General features: G+C 41.1%; 1 protein-coding gene across 2 annotated transcripts; it reads right to left on the bottom strand.

Moving 5' to 3' along the window:
- Positions 1-556: 556 nt before the first annotated feature.
- Positions 557-11,378, bottom strand: PRELID3A (PRELI domain containing 3A). Of its 2 annotated transcripts, XR_001860365.1 has the most exons (6): positions 9,039-11,378; positions 8,643-8,732; positions 7,842-7,912; positions 7,645-7,747; positions 5,754-5,866; positions 2,138-2,213 (listed from the first exon to the last, which is right to left on the bottom strand). XR_001860365.1 is itself a non-coding variant. In XM_017729463.1 (5 exons), the coding sequence occupies exons 1-5, from the start codon at positions 9,261-9,263 to the stop codon at positions 2,100-2,102; spliced, it is 603 nt and encodes a 200-aa protein (XP_017584952.1). In that variant the 5' UTR covers positions 9,264-11,375; the 3' UTR covers positions 557-2,099. The 2 variants fall into 2 exon arrangements, 1 of the variants encoding a protein (XP_017584952.1); XM_017729463.1 differs by lacking the exon at positions 5,754-5,866 and having other exon boundaries at positions 557-2,213; positions 9,039-11,375.
- Positions 11,379-11,384: the final 6 nt, after the last annotated feature.

The raw sequence follows: 11,384 nt of genomic DNA, 5'->3' as shown, positions 1-11,384 counted from the left end.
AGGAGTTCGGCTCCAGAGAGCCCGTGGTGACTTTTCTGGGAAGCCAGCGCTGGAAGTGCTATGCTCAAGTCAGCCAGCCTTAAGACAACACTAAGCAAATATTTCATTTCTGATGCAAGAAGCAGCTTTAGACAACTCCTCTCCCACACAAAACAATACAAGAACCTCTCCAAAGGCTTTCCTAGCCCTGCGGACGGTCACGGTCTCACCACCTCCAGTAGGCATGTATGGAAACGCTGCAGCACACGTTTCCAAATGTACACACACCACCAACTCTTCCCTTCTTTTGTGCAGAGCTCTGCCATAGCTGCACTCCCCTTCCTAGCAGAACAGCACCAGGAGCTAGAACATCTTCTGTGTTCCTCACCCAGGAAGTGCCATCACTCCTGAGAAGGGGACAACAGCTGACCTGCACCAAAGCTATCCAGTGTATCTTCCAGACAGAGGCTGCTTTAAGGTCTAAGTTTCTGTTCCAAAATAGGAAGGGCTTTAGGTCCACATAAAAAGAGCAATGTAAATATTTACTATTAATATAATTGCATTCAACTAATAGACATACTTTTTAAAGTAGATTTATTCATTAGGATCATGTAATTTAGTTACATCCAAATTAAAGTTTACTTTCAAACTAACCAGAACATGAATGCTGAAAATTCCCTTAAGCTACAAACACTTTAAAATTATCAGATCAAAACAGTGACCAACATTTTACTCTTCTATTTTTTCAGAAGTTACTCATGCTCTTTAACGGCTTCCTGAGCACATGCTTGCCACTTGAACAAGTAAACATCCTTGCAACACTTATTTCACTTTGTGTGCACACCAAAAAATAAGTTAAAATGCCCCAACAGAGGGTTCTGTCTGAGAAACATATACTACACCTGGATCAAACATGACAATTCTGTAAACATCAGACACAGCTACAGTCATTACCAATATATATTTATGCTTATTTAATAGGAAACCGTTTCTGCAGTTACTGAAGTATTTTTCCAGATAATGAGAAGCATTTAAAAGGATTTTAAACCCATTTTGTACCCATGTGGAAAAGTGTTGAAAAGGTTTGGTTACACTGGTAGTCAACAGAAAGCACTCACAAAGGAGAGTCCATTTTTTGTTCTTGTACTCTTGTTTTCTCCATTCAGGGAATGAAAAGTTTCTCCTTATGAAACCTTATCATTTGGACTTAAAAATTTCTGCTCATCTCTCATTTCAACTCTTCTGGTTACTGCATCACTTTCTCCCTCAGTTAAGACATGATGTGAAGAGCAAGGACCAGTGGTACAGCACAGTCTCTTAATTCCAGTAGCATTCAAGTACCCTTCTTAGAGATTTCCAGCACCTTCCAGTAATCACTACTCCTGTCCTCATAGGGAGGGGAGGAACTAGGACAAATTAATAAATAGGAAAATAAATTATACCCTTGTCCCCACCAGAAAAACTATTTTAGGCTATTAACACCAATAGAAACTTTATCTTTGTTTGGATACAAACATCTAAGAGGTAAAGTGTGTCATGTTCAGGCAGCACATTTAAACAACCTAAGAGTTAGCTCCACACCAGATGTAGCCTTTCAAGATGATCCTCTAGATAAATATCAAATTCTACAGTATCATGTTCTGACTCATGTAGTTCCCTTTAACTGGCCATAAGACATTATCAGATTACAAACCAGACAAAATTCAGTGCTCTAGGACCTATCAGCCCTTCACAGAACAAAAGTTCACACGGAAAATCCTTAATCCCACACATTCTTTTCAAGTTTTTCAGTTTGAGATGGTGTAAATATAACATGCCCTCTACCTTTGTTTAAAAAGGCACATTTAGGCTGTTTTAAATGTGCTAAATGTTTTGTTTCCAGTGTTAAACATAAATTGTTCAAATGAAAAGAGCATCTGCAGGTCAATTTAATCTTCAGTAGGCAACAAGAGCTGCTGTGGAGATGATGGATGAGGTTACTTTTCCGCTGATCCAGTATTCTTATAAATGTACAAAACCTCTGCAGATCAGCCTTGGGAGGGAGCTCTACAGAGCAGTCTGAAAAATAAGACTTTTCTGTCAGTTCCTTGGTTTTATTTGGTGAACCCAAATATTTGGCTTTATTTTTCCGTGGACGCTGCTGCCATGGCTGGTTTGATCCCCTCGCGCGTGGACTTCAGCTCCTCCAGTTCTGTGTTTAGTTTGCTGATCACCCACTCCAGGGCATCCCGACCCTGCCAGAAAAATACCAGAATTTAGGATCAGAACAGACACACCACCACTGCTCATGTTTCTATAGTTCTTCCTCTGTCAGACATGAAACTTGTTTTAAAATCAATGCCATGCCCTGCATAGTTTGATACCAGATTATACTGATGATTTCTTAGCATCTTCTTATGGAAACTTCACTGCAAAGGCATTTCTAAGCCAGAAGCAAACGCAATGCCGGTGTGAGCTCCCAGCAGCACGCCGAGGCAGAAGGCCTAATTCAGCAGTCAAGCTTCCTCACCTAAGAGATTTGCTCTTTTTGCTGTTTGTTGCTCCCACCACCCAAAGAGTATCAGCAGATTTATGGCAAAATCCAGGTATTGTTCTCAGTTTCATTAGCCAAGTGTCACAGTTTGACGAGTTATATGGAGAGTTTTTGAGAAGATCCAGGACAAAGAAAGTCTTCCAAGTGTGCTATGAAGTAGCAGCTAAGCGATCTATCAAGAGCTCAGAAGTGGACTCAGAGTGAATTCTATATTTGTACATAGCAACTTTCCAGCATCTAAACGAGACTAATTAGAGACTAGAGCTGCACATTTCATATCAAGGTATGGAAATGCCTCAAGCTTGGAATTGACAGCCAGTGCTTCAGTAAGAGCTGGAGAGCCCAGGACAATAAGCCTGTCAAAAACCTTTTACCTTAAGAAGACCCTGCAGCAGCTGCACCCCAATGACCACGAGATGCAGCCAGCGGCACAACACAGCCAAGAAAATACAGAGAAGGACTTTAACGAAACAAAAGTCAATATTTTAGAGCTCTGCAGTCTCAGAATAGCAGCTTTTGCCAAAGCAAGCAGATGGGATCAGACCAGGAAAATACCTGGCCTTTTTTCACTTAAAGAGAAGCCAAGAGACATTCCCTTCTATTACTCTACTAAGAATAAGAAGTACAAACAGTGGAGAGCAGTAAGTGGGAGCCACATGGTTCTGGCCAAGTCTAGAATTCTGGAGGTAAGGGTTTGAGTCCAAAAAGTCATAAATGTTCAGGGGAGCCAGTGTTCAAGCCTTCTGCAGAGAACTGATAGAGAGGAGGAGCACACTTTCCTCCACACACAAAGTTTTGTTCCAAACCGTGATGTGCTAATTTTGTTGTATGCATTAAAGGTGATAAAGTGCACAGAAACCTCATAGTGTCCAGAACTTGCTGTTGCCCTTTATAAACCATTAAGCATGAACAAGAATCTGAATAAGCAGCTTTGAAAACCTAAGGAAAAAAGAATGTCCAAACAAAGCTGAAGGATTTTTTTCCAGGCTAGAAACACTATTCTGGAATAATATGAAAAGAAATAAAGTTTTACTATGAATAGGAGCACAGTTATCTCAGGACCCTCAATAAGGTCAATGAAAGGCTGACATGGTTTCTCTTTGGGTTTTCCATATTCCAGGGACTCATAGAATAAACAGAATTGTTACTTCAGCACTGTCAGGCAGTCCTTAAACTGAGAAAAGTCATCCAGGTATCACAATAAAGTGTTCTGCTCTTGGTCAAGGCTCTGAAAGGGAGATTCAACTCCACGTCAAACTACCTCAAGAACTAGGATGCTTAAGTTAATTAGTTCAAGAGATGCCTTTAAAAGATACTAATAATATTCAAGAAAGCATTATTGAAATTGTCCACTTTAAGTATGGGTTGCTGATAAAAGACTTTAGAAGGGATGATTTAACTTCTGAGCTCCTTCCACTTGAGCACCAAAGTGACTGTTCTTCAGCAAGTGGTAACTTCCACCTTCTCCACTGTGGAAGACCTGGGAATCCCAGCAAAGCACAAATAAAATCACCCAGACATGGGCAGGCTACTGCACAGCAACAAGTTGTAACCAGCTGTGAATTAACCGAGAGGAGTGCTCCATAAGGAAAAAGTGGGGGGCAGGGAGGGGAATCATCTTTCAGTAAGCAGACATTTGGTCATTTAAAAGTCAGGTTTGAATATCCTCTCTGAGGTGACACAGGCACAGAGAACTGGGACAGCAACAACTTGGATGTTATATTTGTTACATAGATCAAAGAAGACTTGTCAAGAGGTCAAACACCCCTGCCATACGAAACACTTAGTAGAAAAACACTGAGATTCTTTTCATGCCCTGACTTGAAATAATCACACCATTGTGTTTTACTCGATATCTTTGTTGATGAGATAAATTAATAAAAAAATTCCATGACATTCAACTGGAGCACCAAGATATTTCCTTCAGTTTTTGATAGTACATAAGTCTGTGTATATCTCCTTAGACCTGCATATACTATATGCCATATTTTGCAGCTAAGAATAAACTCACAAGGAAGACCTCAGGAACATTCTGCACAGGAAATGAAGTTAGAAATCTCAACCAGATGCAAAGCCTCCAAGTGCCATGAAACTACCCAGTTACCAGAAAAAATCTGACAGAGGACTGCCTATAAAGTCTCATACTGTACAACAAGTTCTGCATTAAGTCATTAAGCAAGCACACTCATCCCCAGGCATGCACGTTGTGTTATTCATTATTGCAGGTGTCAGCAGCATGACGTGTCTGGCAGAACAAGCACTGTGTATGAAGGTTGTTGGTAGAGCTTAAGTGACTGATAAGTGCTGAGCCTTTGCAGTTGATGTTTTCCAGAAAAACGGCCATAAAAGCTTAGTGGAATGAGAATGTCAAAGCAAACACTCATGGCATACACAGATCTCAAAGTAAGCAGTGTAAAAAGCCCAACTTTCTTAACTAGGAAAAGCAGCAAAATGGATTTCTTTCTTTTTAAGAAATCTTATTGGTTGAAGCAGAAGCCAATACAGGAATGACAGGGACAGGCTACACTGACTAGTGGAAGGAAAACAACCTGCACAGAGATCTCACAGAGGCAAATACACTCAGTTCTCTCAACCCTGAGCTCAGATTTGTTCATAGTCACATCACTTCAGGGACACATCATACCAACATGAATATAACTACAAGACCAATGAAAAGCAGGAACAGTCTGGCATCCTGACAGCTTCAAGCTTTGCAGAGATTTCCTCAGAAGGGCAACAACATTCCTCAGGCAGAAGAAAAGCAAATACAATTCCGCTATGCAAAAGATTACCCCTGTCAGGCAACCTGTTTCAAGAAATCAATTTTATACCCTCAAAACACAGTTCTGTTTCATTTTTATAATGCCAATTGCACTCACTAGCAAATTTATTATTTTCTTGAGGTACCAGCTTTATATACTGAAATCACAGAAACTAGGACCAGATCAAACATGTGGTAGAAGGACTCCTTCACATCCCTAGTTGTCTGCAGTCTTCAAGCCATAAGCAAGACTGTGTGGCACAAGACATGGCTGCAGCAAGTTGGCTGCCCAGTGGCACAACCACGGGATAATGGATCCAGCCTGGACCAGGGCTGTGCTCACCCTCTACAACGGCAGTGCAGTGAACACGTCTGCCATTCCTGTATGCAATGTGTGTAAAACAGACATGCAGGGTAATTTATGAAATCCACATGACAACAATCCATGCACATATTTGCTAGAAAGCTGAAATGCTGTACCAAGAAGAAGAATGCTGGCATTACCACTAGTTAGTACAAACTGCAGGTGTGGAGAACTGCTAGCTTAGAGCACTTTCAGAATTTTGAATTATCCACTCAATAGCATCCCACCCCTAGAGTAACACAAAAATATTTACAACAAATGGCAAATTATTTTTTCATCATCATTAAAAATGATAATGCATCACCTGCCACTGCTACCTCAGAGCAAAATCTCAATAATCCCTATTTCTTCAGAACAACAAAACATTTTTCAGTAACTGTCATGAAGTTTAAGAGGGGTGCTTAGAGCACAGAGGCACAGCACAGCATGCAAGAAGAGCTGGTAGTAGCACAGTAGGTACTGGCTAGCAAAGAAAGAGTTGCTAACAGCAATTACAAATTCCTGCCAAGTTCAAAATCTCTAGAGACTTTTCAGTGAAATATACAGGACAAGAAGATCTTTCTGACTTCCAAGAAGCTTTTGAGCCAGTGTGTCCCTTGAAAATGGCAGAATGGAACAATCTTTAAAAGAAATTGAGCTCTCTCACAGGCAACACCTCAACAGGTACCACGAAATATTTACAGTTATGTCTGACTTCAATAGAGACATGCAAATGTAATTGATGCCTCAAGAGGAATCTGGCCAGCATTTTTAAGTGTACCTAACTTGATCTGGCACACCAGACAACTAGACAATGCTTTGCTACCTCTGGGTCAGCCTGAAGTTTGGTTGTGAGCCAGGGTTTGTTCCTGTCTTTCAATATACACCCCACACAGACATTTAAGTGGGAACCGGATCAGAACAGAACTGTAATTTAACTGAAATACCTCCCATTTCAAACAAATACAGAGAGCACCCAGCTAGGTAAATGTACTCTTCCGTGTCTAGAAATGACCCATCACTTGTTCCCCATCCCTGACTTTAACATGTTTTCCTCTCACTTTAGGAGAAGCCACAGAAGGATGGAAAAGGAGGCTTTCTCCTCTCTGATCTAGTTGGTCCTACCAAGTTGGCTTACACTGGCTTGGTCAAGGAGCCTCCCTCACAGGGATGAAGGGCCAGCCAAAGCACAGGATCTGTGGCATAGCAGGAGTTACCTGGGCCAGATTCCCACTGTGCTGAACCCCTCCAGCAATGCAGAACCCAATCTCAAACTCCTAACAGCACTCATCCTGCTGTTAGGCAGCAAGGCCTATGCTTCTCTAGGAATTCCATTTCTTCCCCAAAGAACTGCAGGACAAAGTGCCCAAGAATAATCACTCCCATAGCTCTGCCTGTGCTGAAGAGCAGCTCCATGGTTGCAAGCCAAATAGAAAAAGCAAGCACAGGACAGAGGAGTCAGTGCAGTGTTACCCAGGAGAGCCAGCATAGTCTCACCTCCCCAAAGAATATGCTCCACTTACAGTACATTACTTTCAGCCAAAGGCAAGGAGACAGCTCAATAATGGATAGGAACTGGAACAACTGACAAAAGCAGTATAGAAAATATGCTGGTATTAACTGATAAATCCACATTATAAAGGCTGAAAGTGAAGTTACATTCTCTACTAGCATTAACTCCTAGAAATAGGAGGTTAAAAAGCAAAGACTGCTTTGGAAAGCAAAAAAACCACATCCCAACTAATAAAGTTTGTGTGCTATCTGTAGCTGTAGAATACACACAGAAGCTTGCTTGTTCTGCTCTGCAATTCTAGTTGAAAAATAAAGATTTAGTAGTGACACTTTTTCATACTTTGGGAAATTAGATTCTACTCGCTGAGGTTCTATAAAAAAATCTATTGAAACACTGTGCACAAAACCTAGAGAAATTAAATATAACATTCAACACACACCATTGGCAATTACTGCTTCAAAAAAAAAGAATTATTGGAGGGGGGGGGAGAGGGAGAAAACAGAATAAAGATGTACCTTTCTGGCATTAGAAGATATTGTGTTTGCCATCAAGCTTTCCAGATAACTGCTCAAGCTAATGCCTTTAACAGTAATAATTGCTTCTTGAGTTAGCACAGTCCTGCAAGGGAATAAAGAAAGGTTAACACCTAAGCTGAACTGGACTAACAAATTGTCTCCTAGACACACAGACACACGCAAATATCTCTACTTACTTTTCCGGGTTTTCTGGATGAGGTGTGTAAACCAGTCTCTCGTCAACAGACACCAAGTTTGTGAGCGTAATCTTAAGAACAAAAACAGAGCTGAAATCCTCACTTACCACCTTTCATTTTTCTGTTATCAGCAGCACTACTCAATAGCACTCAATTTAATGTCAAAATAGTGTACACAAAATATAAAACCCAGAACACAGTCAGTAAAAACACCCATAAAGGATGATGCATTGTCTCCTATCCTTGATCTAATTATATCAAAGTTCCCATTCACACACCAACCACCTTCTCTGAATGTCAAGTCTGATTTATGGCTGGCAATTCAGAGAGGCTCTTCCAGACCACCACAACACCACTTGGACTAGACAGAAAATTAATGCTCAGGAAAGACAATGTCTCTTGTGCAGAGACGAGGCCCTCCTACAGACAACCCCATGTTAAATCTGAGAGTTACGAGCTCCCAGGATACCAAAATACAGCACAATATTTCATTTACATTCTACGAAAAAAGGCATTTCACATTAAAACTTTTGTTGGAGGTGGCAGAACTTATTCACCTCAAAGTCAAACTATTTTACATGCATTCTGAGAAATAATCTTGCATTAAAAACAAAATCACAAATGTTTGATGATGAAGTATTTAAATAATGAGAAGAAGAAAAAGAGAAAAAGAGTAATCTAAGACACTGATTAAGACATGCCTCTAATGATAGACATGGACATATTTCTAATCTAAATGTTAAGAGCAAAACATCCAACTTCCAGAACTAATTATCAGAAATTTCTTAAGTCACCACTCACATTAGTTGAGCAAAGCTCCATCTTTTTTTCCACTGGATCTACCACAGAATGTTCCTCAATGTACGTCAGTGTTCTATTCGTTCCTAATATCTAAAGGGGAAAAAAAACATTAAGTATCAAACAAACGAACTGAACCTTAAAACACAAAAATGCCAAGTTCTCAGTGACCCCAAATAAATACAAAGTAATTAATTCATGGATACCAGAGGACTGTGATCAGTGGTGAGACTTCATTGTCTAGATTGTATCAGCCATAGAGCACGGCACAGACCAGCCTGGAAGGCATTTACAGACATACACAAATTTCAGCTTTTACTTTGAAGTCAGCTCCAATTCAGAGGATGACATAGAAGTGCATCACACCCTTAATAAAGAATGAAGGCTGCAAAAATGTACCGCTTTTACAATACTGGGCAATCCCCACTCCGTGCTGAGAAGACGATGACTGTGCAACCTCCCCTGGTTATCCAGGCTCCTGTCGAGGACATCTACTCCTACCACACATGGATTCATGGGGTTGGGGTACTTTCTCATAGCAGCTTTGATCACGGTATCCCAGGGATGTCTGTAAAAGGAAGGGGTGAGAGTATCTGTAAGTATTCTGTATTCAATCGCAAGCATTCAGATGATACTAAATCAGGATATAGGTTGTGCAATATGGTACATGCTGTACAACTTCATAGCTCCCAGAAGTCCCTCTGGAATACAGTTATGCTTGGAAAGGCAATAAGAAAGTACTGACACACAAACAGAAGAAAAAATAAATTCTCTCCAGACTGAAGCAAGGAATTATTAACGCAAGACTAAGAAAAATGAAGGCAAGGGACAACAGTCACTCACTGCCAGAAGCGACATTCCAAGTAGTGCCCACAGAGATGGTGGAAATCTCAGCTCAATCCAGAACTCCACCAGGAAAGCAACCTGACCTAACACTTAAGCTTGCCCTGCTTTGAGAAGAGGGCTGGACTAGATGACCTCCAGGAGTCCACTCCACCATAAATTCTTCTGTAATTCTAAGCATACCAAATAAACTAAAGAGGAAATCATTGCTTTTTTTTTTTTTTTTGTTATAGGAAGGAACAGAAGCTAAAGTGAAATTAAATTGTACTAAAAAAAGGATGATTGGGAAGTTCAAAATAAAGAAACAGATGTTTAGAAACCCCATCAGCTCACAGCCTTGCGTCTGCACCTACACTACCGCTTCCAGCAGTTTGTTAGCATGAATTCCACTTACGGATTCTCTACTCAGAACTATTTCTATGAAACAAATTTTGATAACCTCCAACTCCTGGGATGGGAGCAGTCCTGCTACTCAAGGCCAGACTGTCTACACAGCTCTTGAAGTACTTCAGATATTTCCTTCTGAAACAGAGGAGGCTACAGAAACCATGGACTTGATCCAATAGAGAAATTCTGTCCCTAATTATTTCTATACTCAGAATAATTGACTGTCCCAACATGACAGCCTTACAGCCTTTAAAGGTATGTTTAAAAATTCAACAATTGGTATCTAACTTAAGAAGGCTTAGGGGTGCCAACTTGTACTTAAGAGTTGCACTTAGGGCCCTAAATGGATTTTATTTTAGTCTTAAAATAGACTGGTACAGAAGGGCACCGACATTACAGTACTACAAGAACAAACAGAAAGTTGGAAAAATAAGTTATTTTTCTAACAAGAAAAGTGTCAGAAAGCTTTTTTTGGTGCAAGCAGGAGAAGAAGGAGGCCTCAATTCCTGCAGCAGATGGAGAGCTGGAGGATTGTTCCTTGTTCCATCTTCAGTGACTATACACCTCCATCACAGAAGATACACAAACTGAAAATGACAAAATTCTGTTAAATGTCCCTAATGGATTGAGTCAGAGATCTGATAAGGCACAACAATATTTTATTAGCCATTCAAATGAACTATCTACACCCACACACATTACGCCATAAGATGGGGGTGTTCTAACACAGAACTTGATGAGAAAACATCAAATAAAAATAGCTTTTGCATTCCCTAGGTGACAGATACTCATCTCAAACTCAGGAGTTGTGTCACGCTCGAGCAGCCTCTGCCGGGTATTTCCTGTTAGAAACCACTGCTCACTTACACCAGACCAATGCTGAAGTTGAGCAGTGAGTACCTGCATCAGTGCAAGGAATTCAGCTGTGTTGAGGTAGTTAAAGAAATTTAGAGCAACACATCTGGGATGTTTTGTAAATATTTTACGAACTATCCCCCAGGGTGCTCTTCGGGCTTCAAGACTTTTAGGACACCTGTAGCAGGGGAGTCATCGGCGGTGGCATTCCCAGAGCTGCACCGGCACTGCTCAGCCCTCCACGCCAGCTCCCGGGACAGCTTGTTACACACCTCTTGATACTTTTCCCTGTTGTTTCCTCGTTACACGAAGGTGGAACTGGATGTCAGAACCACGTTCCGATCAGAAAAGCTCTGATGGAAAGAACACTTACTCAGAGAGCTGGCTGCTGGGCACTGCAGCGGCACTACCTGAGGCTAAGCTAAGGGATACAGTCACTCTGTCCATACCTCTTGGAATATATCATCGACTACATCAGTAGTTTGGGATTTATTTTCATTTATAGTGTCAAAGTTATTTTTCTTAAACACCCAGCCCTTTATCAAACCATCCCGCTGTCGGGCCAGCTCTACCGCTCCATCCTGTTGGAATGCTATTCCCGAAGTAGAAGCCCAGGCGCGGCGTGCAGCCGCGGAGGAAGGAGCTCGAGGCGATGCAGGA

Source organism: Corvus brachyrhynchos, unplaced genomic scaffold (assembly GCF_000691975.1).
Source record: "Corvus brachyrhynchos isolate BGI_N302 unplaced genomic scaffold, ASM69197v1 scaffold331, whole genome shotgun sequence".
Classification (NCBI taxonomy): domain Eukaryota; kingdom Metazoa; phylum Chordata; class Aves; order Passeriformes; family Corvidae; genus Corvus; species Corvus brachyrhynchos.
This window is presented reverse-complemented; position numbering and strand designations above follow the sequence as displayed.

Coding starts and splice junctions, on each gene's coding strand:
- PRELID3A (XM_017729463.1), bottom strand. CDS start 9,263: ATGCTTGCGATTGAATACAGAATACTTACAGATACTCTCACCCCTTCC. Junction 8,733..9,038: donor TGCCCAGTATTGTAAAAGCG/GTACATTTTTGC, acceptor TTTCCCCTTTAG/ATATTAGGAACGAATAGAAC. Junction 7,913..8,642: donor TGGAGCTTTGCTCAACTAAT/GTGAGTGGTGAC, acceptor TTTGTTCTTAAG/ATTACGCTCACAAACTTGGT.